Source organism: Syngnathus floridae, chromosome 21 (genome assembly GCF_059516105.1).
Source record: "Syngnathus floridae isolate MCC-2025c chromosome 21, RoL_Sflo_1.0, whole genome shotgun sequence".
Classification (NCBI taxonomy): domain Eukaryota; kingdom Metazoa; phylum Chordata; class Actinopteri; order Syngnathiformes; family Syngnathidae; genus Syngnathus; species Syngnathus floridae.
The window spans coordinates 6,287,098-6,301,746 of record NC_142433.1 but is presented as its reverse complement, the minus strand read 5'-3'; the positions used below and the strand labels follow the sequence as shown (position 1 = coordinate 6,301,746).

General features: G+C 44.1%; 3 protein-coding genes across 6 annotated transcripts in view; 1 reads left to right on the top strand and 2 right to left on the bottom strand.

The window, feature by feature from the left end:
• LOC148380262 (fibrocystin-L-like) overlaps positions 1–5,618 on the bottom strand; it is a 22,398-nt gene extending 16,780 nt beyond the window's left edge. Inside the window, exons 1-24 of one of the 3 annotated variants that reach the window (XR_015854744.1) lie at positions 5,493–5,618; positions 5,365–5,422; positions 5,009–5,086; positions 4,785–4,929; positions 4,572–4,680; positions 4,438–4,495; positions 4,269–4,362; positions 4,140–4,193; positions 3,987–4,060; positions 3,855–3,897; positions 3,379–3,449; positions 3,203–3,313; positions 2,706–2,810; positions 2,223–2,488; positions 2,056–2,147; positions 1,812–1,971; positions 1,613–1,748; positions 1,389–1,532; positions 1,148–1,302; positions 973–1,083; positions 749–892; positions 551–675; positions 317–480; positions 73–245 (exon numbers count right to left, since the gene is read on the bottom strand). Coding sequence is in view for 2 of the 3 variants with exons in the window: in XM_088364265.1 (XP_088220391.1) it covers positions 73–245; positions 317–480; positions 551–675; positions 749–892; positions 973–1,083; positions 1,148–1,302; positions 1,389–1,532; positions 1,613–1,748; positions 1,812–1,971; positions 2,056–2,147; positions 2,223–2,488; positions 2,706–2,810; positions 3,203–3,313; positions 3,379–3,449; positions 3,855–3,897; positions 3,987–4,060; positions 4,140–4,193; positions 4,269–4,362; positions 4,438–4,495; positions 4,572–4,680; positions 4,785–4,929; positions 5,009–5,086; positions 5,365–5,413 (2,661 nt within the window). In the remaining variant the exon portion in view is untranslated. Of the gene's footprint in view, positions 1–72; positions 246–316; positions 481–550; positions 676–748; positions 893–972; positions 1,084–1,147; positions 1,303–1,388; positions 1,533–1,612; positions 1,749–1,811; positions 1,972–2,055; positions 2,148–2,222; positions 2,489–2,705; positions 2,811–3,202; positions 3,314–3,378; positions 3,450–3,854; positions 3,898–3,986; positions 4,061–4,139; positions 4,194–4,268; positions 4,363–4,437; positions 4,496–4,571; positions 4,681–4,784; positions 4,930–5,008; positions 5,087–5,364; positions 5,440–5,492 lie in introns of those variants that run through there. The other 2 variants (XM_088364265.1, XM_088364267.1) reach the window with 2 other exon arrangements.
• Positions 3,252–14,649, top strand: nudcd1 (NudC domain containing 1). 2 transcript variants are annotated; one of them, XM_088364270.1, is made up of 12 exons: positions 3,252–3,441; positions 4,142–4,369; positions 5,367–8,194; positions 9,123–9,277; positions 9,578–9,763; positions 9,884–10,067; positions 10,166–10,366; positions 11,275–11,482; positions 11,544–11,685; positions 11,753–11,878; positions 13,336–13,495; positions 14,239–14,649. In XM_088364270.1, the coding sequence occupies exons 3-12, from the start codon at positions 8,080–8,082 to the stop codon at positions 14,526–14,528; spliced, it is 1,767 nt and encodes a 588-aa protein (XP_088220396.1). In that variant the 5' UTR covers positions 3,252–3,441; positions 4,142–4,369; positions 5,367–8,079; the 3' UTR covers positions 14,529–14,649. The 2 variants fall into 2 exon arrangements, with proteins under 2 accessions (XP_088220396.1, XP_088220395.1); XM_088364269.1 differs by having other exon boundaries at positions 3,255–3,441; positions 11,544–11,688.
• Positions 6,753–8,117, bottom strand: eny2 (ENY2 transcription and export complex 2 subunit). Its single transcript, XM_088364275.1, has 6 exons — positions 8,100–8,117; positions 7,697–7,795; positions 7,536–7,606; positions 7,275–7,345; positions 7,111–7,185; positions 6,753–6,986 (listed from the first exon to the last, which is right to left on the bottom strand). Exons 3-6 carry the CDS (start codon positions 7,601–7,603, stop codon positions 6,910–6,912), a joined length of 291 nt encoding a protein of 96 aa, XP_088220401.1. The 5' UTR covers positions 7,604–7,606; positions 7,697–7,795; positions 8,100–8,117; the 3' UTR covers positions 6,753–6,909.

The following is a 14,649-nucleotide window of genomic DNA, read 5'->3' as shown; positions in this document are numbered from 1 at the left end:
CAAAAGGAAGAAGATTCAACCAAGGCTGAAATGCTGCTCTGACGTTTATCTGGAGCTCTTTCGAGGGGTTACCTGCAGGAAGCCAACGTCTATGAGCGGGAAGTCAAATGCGCAGTCCATGGAAATAGCTGTGATCTCGTAGCAAATCTGCGAAGCGTTTGACTTGATCTCTTTCACAACCGAGAACTCTTGGAAGGTACGACCAGAGCTCTCAAATGGTGGCGGTCTCCTCTTGTGGGGAACCGCTATGGGAAAACCACAAGATAAATTCATTTCCAGGTCACAGAAGATGGTTGTTCTCAGAGCATCTGCTTACTTTGTTCGTTGGTGGTGGTGCGCTTCTTGCCGACGTGGACGGCATCCACGTAGAAATCTTCCCCGGAGTCATCATTGTTCAAGTAAATTTCCTCGACAGTGTGAGCGCTTCCTTGGTAATTTGTCTGGAGAGATGTTTGCAGGTCCACGCACTTGTAACTCCATCTGCACAGAAATAATCTTCATCCCTGGTCTAGATTGACAGAGATATTTCTTGAATGTGCTTTTTACTGACGTGGGGCCTTTGGTAAAGGTTACGTCGATATTTCCAGTCACTGTCTTAGTCGTGCCAGCAGTGTCCTTATACGTGAACTTTAACCCGATTGTATCGCGTAGCATTCCCTTGTGTGCAAAGCAAAGCTGGAAAGAAAGAACAATGTGGTTTTCATCCAAATTGCTTTCATCTCTACAGCTACGAATCGAGCAACTCTACCATTGGATATTGACTTAGAGAAATTGTCCCATAGGTGTCGCCGGACTCTTTGGTGTAAGTGTCCTTGAAAAGAACTTGTGGGTTTTCCAAGGACCATAAGCCGCAGAAGGCGGTTCTCACAGGGGTCCCTCTGTTGTCGCCAAACTAGTCAATGGAAGAATCAGTTAAGGTTGTTTGAAAAATTGGACTAGATGATTATTCCATCATCTAATGACATCACTGACCATGAAGTTGTCATCTTCATAGTTCTTGAAAAACATCACATCTCGTCCTTCCTCTGTGAGAATCTCAAGGGGACACTCTGCCTTCATCAGATCCTCAAATGCCGATTGAACCTGGTTAGGGTTAGGTTTAGGGTTAGGGTGAGAGTTGAAGTTTCAAGTCAATCCTGGAACTGACCTCAGAACCACTGGCATTGTACGGGATGGGTTTTGTGGCGATCCCTCCCCAGTGCAAGGTAACCGTTGACATGTTACTCCTGCCTTTGGTCACCTCAGAAATGCTGATGTTTGTGTACTGGTTATAACTCTCGGAGTAGAGAGGCTTGAAGTCACCTGAGAGTCAAAATCAGGTTTTCTTAGTCTTGTCAGAAGTCCAATGCCACTCTTACAGGAAGATTCAAAACTTGCCAACTTCGCACCTCTGTAGGAATTGAAGGTGACCGTGAAATGAACTCCATCGGCGTCTTCGGTCCTGCTGACTTGGACCGTGTCGGGTTTGATGGACCATAGGCTGTTCAAGGCTCTTTCCATCACAGCAGCGCTGGCGCTCACCGCAATCAGATCTATTGATCATTCGTTGGGAATTTTGAAAATGATAATGAACGGTACACAAGTTTGGATTTTGACGGAACATCAAGGTTACCCGTAATTGCGCCTTCGTAGCGGAGGCGGAAGTAAGTGCTTCCACATTGAAGGTCGATGCAGCTGCTATTGATGCTCACTTTCTGGACTTCTTTGACCCCATTAGCACTACTGGGCCACGATTCCAAGGTAAGAACCTGAAAGATCACCACCAACAGATGTTGGACTCCCAGAGATCCACCAAGGTAACCTCCACCTACCTGTTTCTCATCAAACATCTCGGATTCCACCAATATGTGCTGGACCTCATTGACGGCATCGTTCGTCTGGGCTTCCGTAAACGGACTTTCCGGTCGGAACATGGCTAAGTTGATTCCGGCTGCTCCGCCATATTCTTGATGCAGAATTTCAAGGTAGTAGCTACAGGAAGAAAGGAATAAAACATTTTTTACCACACAGTCTTGGTGTGACCAACCAAATATGGCAATGTGACTTTGCACTTACACTTTTCCTTTCTCTAGCGTCATGACTTCGGACTTTTGCGATGCAAGCTTTGTGTAATCTGAGACGTAGCTTGGCTGATATGCCACTTTGACCTAAAAGGGGCATTTGTGAAACATTTGTTTTGAGTAGGTCATATTGGAAAAAATGATATTGCCGAATGATCATGCCTTGTCCTCCGGTCGGCTGGAGTTGCTGAAGTGCAATTCGCAGCGATCATCACAGTTGAGGTAGATGGTGTAGTTGCCGCTGGCCGGTGGTACAAAGAAACCGGTCGTTCTGGTGCTTATCCAGTTCAGTTCAAGCACAAAGTTGTGGGGCATGGAGTCGATCCAGTTCTCCCAGTAACCCTCTTTGCTCTCGTTGTAGCTGAGTATGTCGCTCAACGTTGAGGGGTTCGTGTTGTTCCAAACTTGCATCTTCAAGCCTCGGCCACCTGGGTTGATTGGAAGTCATAAGGATTTATTTCATTTGATGTGCACAGCCCTGCTCTGAGAATTTTCAGCAATGTTGTTTAGATGCGTGACAGTCATTTATCATCTCAATCTCTATTTTGATAAAATCGCAAAGCGTCAAAGTGTCGACATAATGGCGGAACACCTTCCGCGTGTTTTTTTGAAGCGGACGTGCAAAGACGCGTCGAAGAATCTCACCTGGGTAGAGCGTCATGTTGTTGACGTTGTTGTCATCCATTTGGCTCTTTTGCGTCACGCATGTGATCGCATCATCACGCACACTCTTGATATCACACGGCATCCCTATGAAAATGTGGAGAAGTGCTTTATTCCAGTTTTTTGGGTACATTGAAAATTTTGTTGATTGGTTTTGATATGACATTTAGCTATTTGGCTAACACGCTACTCTGTGGTGCTGTGAGATTCTTGCGTTGATTTCTGATATGTAAATCATGTGTCATGGAAACTTGAGTGAAATAGTCTCGCTAATCTGCCAGAAGAATTTACACAATTACTCAGCATTTTTCCATTGTTGTCAAGTACACAATGTACACTTGTTTCTTTGAAGAGGATTATCAGCGTTGCGTGCGAGCCTACAAACATTTTCTCTTTTGTCGTCTGGTGATTGACACACAATGCCTACTGTGACGTCGTTATGGAAAAAAGGGGGGTGGGGGTTGCATTTTTGTAATTACCTCCCACGAAGACACGTGCCGGAAGGTCGGTCTCATCGAAGAAGCGCCCGTGGATGGTCAGGAGGGTTCCGCCCATGACGCTGCCATTGGATGGCGTGATGGCCGTAACCTCTAAAATGTTGAATCGGATTTTGTTACCTTTCAGGATACTTTGAAACATTTTAACTTGTACCTACCTGCATATGTCTGAAACATGGCAAGCTGTCCTTGAGCTGAGACCTTGAAGAGCTTCTTCTCGGGTAAACTCCTGGATTTAAACAGATTTTTTTATTTAGCTACAAACAGGTCTTGAATCTTCTTTAATCACTAGACAAAAAAAGTACTGCAATTTTCGGACTATAAGACGCACTGGACTATAAACCGCACCAGCTAAAACTTCTTCTCGGGTAAACTCCTGGATTTAAACAGATTTTTTTTATTTAGCTACAAACAGGTCTTGAATCTTCTTTAATCACTAGACAAAAAAAGTACTGCAATTTTCGGACTATAAACCGCACCAGCTAAAACTTGTGATTCCGGGTTCAAAATTTGCGAAAAAAAAGTTGTGGCTTATAGTCCAAAATTTACGGTAATAGCCATCTATTAACTAAGTTCCAAAGTAAGTTATATTCAACTATGGAAAAAACACAATAAAGTGATTATTCCCGCTGACCTGCCATAATTCGAATCCAAGATGTAGCTCATGTTGTGATGTCCTGGGGGAGGCAGTTTGGGGGAGAAATGGTCAAAATCTACAAATTAAATCCAAATTTAAAACAATTTTTCATCAGTCACTGGAGCTTACCCACGTAAGTCCCCGTTGTTTTGCAGCTCATGTGTCCCCACACCGAGGTCTCTGAATATAGCTTCAGATTATAGCTTCAAAGACACACAGCGTAATTAAAATAAATACATTTTGATGCATTTAATCAACTTTTTTTTTTTTTTTTGTACTTACAGTTCATCAGAATCTGGTTTGAGCAGCTCACACAGCATCCCTTTCATATAGGCCCTGTGTGACGGAGCATTTGCATTATTATTTTTTTCTGTTTACAACTAAGACCCAATTTGGAACATGTGTTCATACCTGAGAAATCTGACGTTCCTTCCATTGGAGCTCAGTGCGGTGTTGCTGCCGTAGACATCTGTGAAGATGCGTCCTTCCACTGTCACCACGGTTCCTGCAAGGTATGATTTCACTTTTTAGCACTTTGCAAAGTGTGAGAGTTATTTTATTTTTAAATTGGAGATATCACCTGGAAGCCCGCTGACGGGAGTGAGGGACCGGATGGTTGGAGTTTGGTACCATCTTGTCTGGAGACCATAGTGAGATGTTACAAAAAAGAAGAAGGAAGACAAATGGGTTTAATTGGACTTGAGGGATACTTACATAGAAGCTGCAGTGGTATGAGGTGACTCGGCCTCTGCATATGCCTTCATCAGGGATGGGAACGCCATTGATGCTGACACGGACCGTGTACCGGTCGCTCGGCATGGCTCTGCCAAGAAGATGAAACTTTGTTTTTGGATGTGACAAGAGCAGGAGTGACAAGAGTCGTCCACCGTGCTACCCCGTGATTCCCTCTTTTTTTTTTTTTTGTACCTAGTGTAGCACATGATCTGGTTGCCGTGCGTGGAATCCCTCTCAACGTCGCAAGGGATAGACAAGGTGTTCGAAACCAGCGTCACGCGGTTCCCAAACATGTCGTTTTGGGGATTGAGCTGGAATTGTCCTTCTTGAGCAAAACCTTTTATGTGAAGAAAATAACAAACAAAAATTTACATATATTTTTTGCAAGGTCACACTTGCGGAGTGGGGGGGGGTACCTTCTCCAGTCAGGGTGAGACGTGTCGCTCCCTCTGTGCTTCCTGTATGCGGTTGCACGTAATGTAGGCGCTGAGCATCTGAGTAAAACATTAGTCAGTAGAATGTAATCAAATGATTAATAATAATCTAATAAAATTATACCTGGAAAAAAAAACTGACGATATCAAAATACAGCAGCATAGTTGTTCTAAAAGTATATTTTATACTAATGAAAGCAATTCTAATAGCACTGCACTTAAAGAAAATAAAAGATAAAAAACAGAAATTCAATGAAAAAATTTACCCAAATAAATCCCCAAAAATCTGACGGCAAGTGTTCATTTTTTCTTTTTCTTTTTTTTTGCATTTTACTCACAGCTGCAGCAGCAAAGTGCGAGGAGCAGAGCTTCTGGTCGGACCTTCATCCTACCTCGCTACATCAGAAAAATACAAATCATCATCAAATCCAAAGTAAAATGCAAAATTACCAAGTCTTTATCTTACCTGCGCCCAGTCCCGAAAATCTTGAATGTCTTGGGGTCTTTAAATGTTTTTCTTCCTTTATGTGTTTTTTGGTGGTGAGCGATGGCTCTTTTATGAAGTTGGCCGCACCTGCAAAGGGGGCTGGACCTGCAGGTGAGCCGCACGCCCAGATGGTCCCACCACAACTGCACGGGGACAGAGACAAAGGAGCTGTCAACTGATGAGTATCAAGTGTCAATCTTTCTCCAAAAGCTATTTAAAGCGCTACCTGGTATTTGTTTGGAAATTCATTGCCCAAAAAAAAAACAGAGATAAAGTAGCCGTCAACTGATGTCTCAATCTTTCTCCAAAAGCTATTTAAAGCGCTACCTGGAATTGTTTGGAAATTCTTTGCCCAAAAAAGTCACAGCATTTTTGTAGGAAGACACTCCGGCAAGCCATTACATTATCGAGGGTTTTGTAAAATCCCATAAAAGATCTCATTTCAGTCATTTAGCTCTGTAATATTAATAAATTATAAGATAGTTCAGTCTAAATTAATTTTATGTATGTCATTGATTGTACTCAGTTTAAATGATATAAACTGAAGTAAAATTCAAAGGAATAATCATTAAACAGTTTACACACATTTACCTTCCCCAAAATGTATAGAAAAAATGTTTTTGTACAATAAAATTAATAAATTCTCATTTTTTAATTTATCAATTAGAAGGTAATTATAGTAATTAACCACTTATCCAACACAGTATTTTTCAAGTGTATGTTATTGTCAATTTTGGTTGTATCTGTCTATGATAAAATAATTATTTTATTTGAGATCTGTCAGCTTGATCTGGAGGGGTGCCCTCCCCCCCCCCAAATAAATTTTACATTACATTACTTTCTACAAGATTCCTGCTAATGCAAATGCGCATATTGTGGATTAGTTAAACACAAATATGAATTGGATGGAATGAAAAATTGAGAGCAGCACAAAAAGTTGGCCTTTGATTGGGGGGGGGGGGGGGGGTGTAGACTTTTTGGAGCCACAGTCAGGGACATACAGTACTGGAAGATTTTTTGTTATGTAACTTGAGGAGCTATCAGTGGAAATAAAAGATCTTACATAAGACATCTTTAAGATGCCATGGAACAAAAGGCAGCAGGATTTCTTTCTGTCTTTGCTGTCAGAAAGAGACAATAACAACACGTGACATGTCTGAGAACATGTCACGTTTTTGCATCCATTATAAGGTATATAATTAGTTCGGCGTCAAAAGAAAGACACGAAAGAAACGTTGATAACTAAAATAGGCATGACTTTTATTTTCTCCAAAAACTGCTTGCATAACAAACTTGAAAAAAAAAGAAAACAACACAAATGAACCTCAGTCTGGATTTTTACCTATGGATCCATCGATCTCGCTAAAATAAAAAATAAAGTGGACAGCAGTGGTTTTCACAAGGCTGCATGCTGCGCAAGAAACGCTCGGATTCTCTGCAGGAGCTCCTTTTTCACGCTGTCGGGAACCAGTGCTGCGGGAGAGAGGGAGAAAAGAATAAATAAATAAATCGTTAGTTAATTGCATCATTCCTTATGTCATTTTTATCCAATTTTTAAGCGTCTGAGTAGATTCGACTGTGATCACGTGCACGTTACCTCTGCCTTTAGGTGTAATTTCGTTGACAAGATCTTCTACTGTGACATGGTCCAGGCCTTTTTCTCGGATCACGTCTGCACAAAGAGGCGAGGTGCAATTAAACACTTTAAACGTATCCAGTTTAACAAGAATAGACAAAAGAGGCCCCAGTCAGGATTGGTACCTTTGCAGTGCGCCTTCAGCTGATCCTTCCAACCGCATTCTACCAGCTTTGCCCTGAGTAACTCTTTCAACCTGTAAACAGAGGTAGCAAAAGTATTCACACCCTGTGCGAAGTGCAAGTACAGACGCTTGTGCAAAAAAAAGGCTTGGGTAAAATTGTGTTATTTTAGGTAAAAGTAAAAAGTGGTAAGACACCAAAATAAATCTACTCAGGTATAGTAGGATCGTGTTTTGTGATTGTAAATGACTGCGGTTTCCTCACCGCTCCCTTTCGCCCATTTCAATCAGCTTCTGGTTAATAGCAGCCCTCATCTGGGCGTCTTTGCTCATGATCTGACAGAGAACAATAGAAAATAAGCACGCACAAATATTATTTGGGCGATGTAAAAAAGCTAATCAGATCGGGAATTTGCGTCGGTTTACCTTTTATTCGTGTTTGTGATCGGCTAGGGAGCACGTTGTCCCTTGTTAATAACGCACCGGCCAGAATGCAGCCCTGACTATTTTCGTTCCGTTCCACCGCTGCTGTCCAACAAATCATTAAACATTATTGTCATTAAACAACTTTATATTAATTCAGATTTATATCTTATATTTAACATGTTACATAATTAAAGTTATGACTCCGCTTTGGTTTGTTTTTAGATTAAATTATATTGGCGTCTCAACCTCCCATTTCCACGTCCGGTTTCAAATATTCCCGACTGGAAACAAAAATCGAGCGCGTCACTGGTTAATGGCAAGGTTCCTTCTCCTTAAAAAAACATATCCGGCAATCTTGACAGTTGAATTATAAAGTAAACACCATGACCACGTCAAATTATACCCTGAAGGTCAATCGAGAGCTGTTGGATCTCAACTTCGAGAGTTACCGGCTATCCCTGGACCCAATACCGACGTACAACGTTGAGTTGGACGCTGGTAAGCTGCAAGTTAGCATGAAACCTCCACAAGGCACAAATACCTCATTTCCCTTTAAATTTAATTTATATTTATGACTTTTTTAAACGCGATAGGAAACACGTTTCTTAATTTCACGAAGCTAAATTCTGATTTATCTGCCACCATAGTAATACTGCATCTTGCAAAAATTGCACAAAAGAAGTTTACAAATTGATGAAAACTTGACGTGGTGTGTGGGACACTGCAGAATTTAATATTGAATATTGATTGATTGATTGATTGATTGATTGATTGATTGATTGATTGATATAAACCATAATCGGATTGGTTACCATGAATATTGATAGTCATAGAGATAGAATAATTAGGGTTGGAATTGCTAAATGTGACATTTTCATGGCCTTAAAGAGTTTATGTGACTTTTTTCCCCTTTGAATTAATGCCTCGGACAATATAAGTAAAAATAAAATACATTGTGCTCAAGTTTTGGTAAAATTGCTGTAAATCTATTGAGCTCACCCGCCGCCCAAATGAGATTAGATGATTTCATAATGTGAGGCAAATCTAATTAGCTAATTAACCTCTAATCAGGCCTATTAGGTGACTCATCACGTAAATTGGACTGTTTGTCCAGCTTGTGAATAAAAGTGCCCTCATTGTAATTGGGTCACATTATTCTTTTGTCAAGATGGTGATGATTTTCTCCCCCTTAGCTCATAGTAAACGTAAATAACAACGACGTCATCTCATGAAGAGCATGAATAGCCAGAAATGCAAAATGGTAATGTACGATTTTCAGATATTGCCCAAAAATATCGCCATAGTAAAAAGGCTTTTTTTGTTGTTGTTGTTGTTATTATTTTTTCCCAGAGCTTATGTAAATTTGTTGGCATTTCCCTCGCCTATTTCCTCCCCTTGACCTTTCCGCTCTCTGGTTTGTATTCAGCCGTCGAGGAGGTGACGTTGAAGGATTGCCAGTACACTCTGGAGCACATGCGTGCCTTCGGCATGTACAATTACCTCCATTTGGACCCCTGGTACCAAGACAGCGTGTTGTTTGTGGACTCCAAAGGGCGAGTGCTCAGTCTCACCGTCACGCTAGTAAGCCTTCGATGACGACGTGTGTGCGTGTTTTCTGGCCACAATCCCACACGCTTGATCATTTTGCATCGAGGTGTCAATGCCTTTGACTCACCAGCAGGTGGTGAGCAACAGCACCACATGCCGGATGTGCTTTTGCACCCGGGACCTGTTGCCGCGGCAACAGGAAAGACGTATCCATCTGTCACTAAGTGACGTGGGTGTGGCAGCGTCACATTATCTGCAAATATCTCCAAAGTGGAAAGTCTCAGTTCACTTCCTTTTTTTAAACACTTTTTTGCTGTCATCTTTCTGTTGCAGGACACTGTGCTGGGCAAACCGAGGGAGGTGTTCCGCCTCGCTACTGAACCAGAGCGTCGCCAAAACCGCGTGTGCCCCTCCCTCAGCCTCACCTCAGCCACCTGGGCCGCCCTCTCCGACGGCGCCGGGCGACTCTACTTGCTCCGTACCTGCAAGCGGGGAGACACCGCCCATGGAAAGTGGGAGGTTTGTGCACCTTGCGTGGAGAGAAAAAGTCTACACACCCCTCTTCAAATGCCAGGATGAAGTGAAACAGGGGGAGTGTTGACTTTTCCTACCCACTTATTACTAATTGTTTGAATGCAGCCCCTGTTCAGCGAGGACCTGGGAGAGCCGTTTATTGTCCTCCACAGCGTGGCCCACGTCCAGGGGGGCGCCCACACGCTGGAGGTCCTGCTGCTCCGCGTCGTCAAGGACCCTCATCAAACGACGGGAAGCGGATACTCGGTGATACTCGAGTGGATCTCGGTCGCCAACGCGGCGACGCAAGGTGCGTGCGGGAAAAGAAATAATAAACAACAGAGGGGTGTCAACCGTTTTGATTCAAAAGGTTCCGTTTATGTCAGATAACTTCCTGTTTCCTCGCAGGTGTTGAGAAGAAATACGAAGTGACAAAGCGGCGGCTCCTCCGGGGGAAGTCGGTGCCTCATTACGCCGCCGTGACGCCACAGGGCGATGGCCTGATGGTGGCGTCGGAGAGGCCCTTCGCATTCACGCATGTGGACGGCCAGCCCCTCGAACAGCCGCAGCCGGCGACCAATGAGCAAGACATGGAGGTTGAGAAGCCAGGTCGGTAGAAGACAAACATTTTAATTTTAAAGGCATGTGTTTAGTCACAGCGAGCAGATGTACATTTTGTTGTCTTTAAGGGTGTTACTCATGCTAGGCAGTCTGCCCACCAGTCTCATTATTTCCAGTTTTGGAAGCACAAATCGCCATGACAACATTTCTGTCCAACTTGTACCCCATTATGAATTGAGGTTATTTCATGAATATGAGAAATTGTCAACTTTTTTTGTGGGTGAGATTTTGCAAACAAGGTCACATTGGACTCACATGTTAAAAAACAAGGCCAAGCAAAAAACAAAAACAAAACAGATATCATTCCACAAAATAATCAAATTATTGTTACACTAATTAGTCGCGGTATGTGTTCTTTATGAAATCAAATATTGATACAGTTAAGTGTAAATCAAAGTCAGACAACACAGAGATTGCTTTGTGATCAAAAGCCGTGACTGGCGAAGTACAGAACGGCGCCATCAACTTTGGTATTTTTGTCCTACTTTAAGTGCTCTCACAAGGATCACACAAATGAGTTTTGCGGTTCGCTACTCGAGTCGGAGGCTGCCTCTCGCTCAAGATGATGATGATGATTTTTCCGGGAAGACAAACAAAAATCACAAGCGTTCATCCTCCGGCGACCCGGCGAGAGAAAGCGACCCAGAAAAAGAAATGCATCCCGATGTCAGGTTAAAAGCTTTCCTGACGCCGCTCAGCTGTCAAGAATCGAAGAAAGGAAAAAAACAAAACGCTGCTATTGCTTGAAGGGAAAAGTCAATAATTGAATTTAGCAAAATATTCCGGTCTCGATGTCTGATGAATGGGATAATTAGCCCGAGCCCAATATGACTCATTAAGAAGGAGCCAAAGTGCTTAGCAGTGTGAAGTAAACATCTCTCCCGCCCGCAACGCAGATCCCGTCTACTTCTGGCAGCAGACGTCGGACGACATCACGGCCAGCGTGCGCCTGCCCGAAGGCGTGAGCAAGGACGCCGTCCTCTTCCGGCTGACGGCGGACACCCTCAGCGTCGGCGTGCAGGGCTCGCCGCCCCTCCTGGAGGGCCAGCTGTACGCCTCCGTCGACCCCGAGGCCTCCGCCTGGATCCTCAGAGACGACAAAAGGTAAACAGGCTCGCCGCTTTCAACGGAACCCTCGATTCAACCATCGGTCGCCTCTTGGCAGCTTGGAGGTCAATCTGCAGAAGCGCACCCAAGGTCCCATGTGGCCCGAGTTAGTGACGGGCGACCGTCGGGGCGAGCATGTGATGAGCGACGAGCAGGCCGCCCTCATCCACGAGAGGCTCACGCATCTGACCTCCCAAGACGTGGTGAGCCGCAACTTCCCTCCAACTTTTCAATTACACTCTAAATAAGTCTCGGCTGTTTCGCCAGCACGCCGGTCCCGACCCGGACAAGCCGGCCTGCAACTCCCAGGAACTGGAGGACTGCGACGGCTTCCCCGAGGACACCTCCAGCCTCATGCACTTTGACGGAGAGTCGCTCAAGACCACTCAGGTGGTGAGTACTCGCCTCGAGCGCTAAATAAACACTCCAGCTCCACCACCTTTGCCGTCTTGCTCCCTCGACCCCAGCCACAAAATCACTTTTCAACATCCGTCACTGAAGAGCAGATCTGATTTAAATTGGAAATGTAATCAGATTACAGCACAGGCACTTTTATATGGCAGGCATTTTAGTATGATTCATACCGACATCAACGTCGCATGGAGGTATATTTTGTCATTCCCAGCCTCCTCCGTCTATGTTTTATTGCTTTGAGCTCAAAATGGATGTTTTGTTAGAGGAGCCGCCATCCATCCTGACAGCAAAAAAGGCTGCCGGTGACCTTCTCGCCGCCACGTTCCCCCCAAGGTGAACAACGTGTCACATGTTTCGTATCGGCTCAGCATTCGGCGGAAACGTGACTCCCAAGCGATATGGTGTGCTCTTTCAGTTATATATTTTTTTTAAGAATGGGAGGGTGCGTGGGGGAGTCTGAATGATGTCCAGGGCTAATGGCCCGCTCTCTGTTTGCTTCAGAGTCCATTACAAAGCTCCCACGGGAGTCCACTTGAGGGCCTAATGAATGAGAGGCTCATCATTAGCTTGAATGTAAGCGATGCTGTGTCTTCCGGCAAAAAATGAAAAGCCCTTTAATGTTGCTCACAAATAAGCAGGCGGCGGCTGCCTGTGCCAGCATGTGACTCAGTGAGCGCAACTTAATTCGAGAAGGCTTATCTTGCCATTTTTCTTCCGGCCGCTCTTTGTGTCAGTATTAATATGTCTTTTCTTCTGTAAAAAAACAAAACAAAAAAGAGAGCTTTCATCTTGAAATTGTAGCGGATCCTTTTCATTTAGCAATTCTTTGTTCTTGATGAACCAGATGAACTTGCCGGCTTCAGTCTCATCCTATCTGCTTGAAAAAAGAGCCCGACAAACAGGAAAAAAAATGTTGTTCCTGATTTTAGTCTGGTGATGGGAAGTTCAAATTGCAGTAGATTGCTTTTGCACTCCATCCCTCTAGGTGGCGGTAACACGCAAGATTAACTGCCAAATAAAAACACCAAGCACCATGACAACAACTTCTTAAGATGCTTACCAAACGCAAATAATTTCTATCTCAGCCTGTTCCTCATTCTTGCCCGACATTTTATGTGTTGGTGGTTTTTTTTTTTTCCTGTAAAACCATAAAAAAATGGCTTTTTCATCGGAATTATGCAAGGTTACCAAAACCAGGTCAGGCGAGACAGAGAACTGTTGAGTTCGAAGGTCGTGATGGTGAACTGCTGTTTGTACCCGCATCTGTTCAAAAACATTCTTTTGTATTTTCGACCTTCAATCGTCCTTGTAAGCTTTTCTATTGAGTACCACCACCACAATTGTAGAGCGGTCGCCAAGCAATAATTTGACGACATTAGCCTACTATTGGTAAACCAGACAGAAGAAGTTGCTAAACAATTTTGTGAATGCTGCAGGTGAACCTCGGCAGCCATCAGTACCTGTTCACCGTAAGCGTGGACCCAACCCAGATGCCGTGCCTATGCCTGCGCCACGACGTGGATGCCCTGCTGTGGCAGCCGCGACCCGACCAGCCCGCTGACATGTGGGAGCACGTGGCCACCTTCAACGCCCTGGGTAAGAAGGACCCAGAGGTTCTACTCGTCCCTCATTAGATCACAAGCGAAACTAAGCTCCATGATGTCAACACGTGCCGAAAGTAACTAACAGCATGTAAATCAACTTAGCTCGTTAAACGTGGGCTAGTATTTCTTTGTCATCCCTCGTAGTGAAGCACCGACCGCCCACGCCGCCGCCAGCGCTTTTAATTTCCAGTTGACGCCCGCCGCATCTTCATTAGTTCCGTCAATTTGCTCGTGAAATGTGGAGAGCGGTCGGAGGGCACACTTGCCATCTTGCGTTTGCTAATTGCGGCAAACGAGGAGATACAAATTTGATATGAAGTGCAAATGTGCAGCAGTGTGCTTGGTTGTGCTCACGAATTTCAGGATTAAGTTTAGAAATTAGACTAAATGAAATGTTTTTTATCCAAAAAAAAAAAAAAAACATCAATTAAATTATCTCAGAAAAATAAAATCATTTTTCTACATTTTTGGCACTCATTCTAATCTGGAAGCAGAAGAGGCGACGTTGGCAGGTGTGCCAGGAGGACTCGCTCTAATCAGTTTTTTTTTTTTCTCAAGGGGCAGATAATTAGTTTTGCAGCCCACTGAAACCTTTGTGTCCTCTTGTTTGTCACACGACACCCGTTTGACGCATTTTCTTCAAATACAAGATCACTTATCAAAAACAAATGTGAATTTATTGATTCTCCTGATATTAGCTTAGCATGCTAGCCTAATTGTGTCTATTTTTGTCAGGCTACGTGCAGGCGTCCAAGCGGGACAGAAAGTTCTCCACGTGCGCCCCCAACTTCTCGTACGCCTCGCTGTGCGAGTGCCTACGCCGCGCCTTCATCTACCGTCAGCCGTCCCCGGTGGACGGCGTCCTTTTCAACCGCAAGCAAGGCCGGCAGGTAGGGCAGGTTGCCAAGCAACAGGTGGCCAGCCTGGACACGGACCGAGTCGTGCTGGGCTTCAGGGCCACCGACGAGAGGCTCTTTGCCCTCACTGCTGACAATCTCTTTGTGCTGAAGGTTAATAATTATTAAAATAAAATGAATATGGATCACCTTGGACGGAAAGTGTCGTCCGGGGGCTGGACAACTTTTGTACTCAAAGACCCAATCAATTAAGCAATGTAAAAAAATAAATAAAAAGATTTCATTTGTT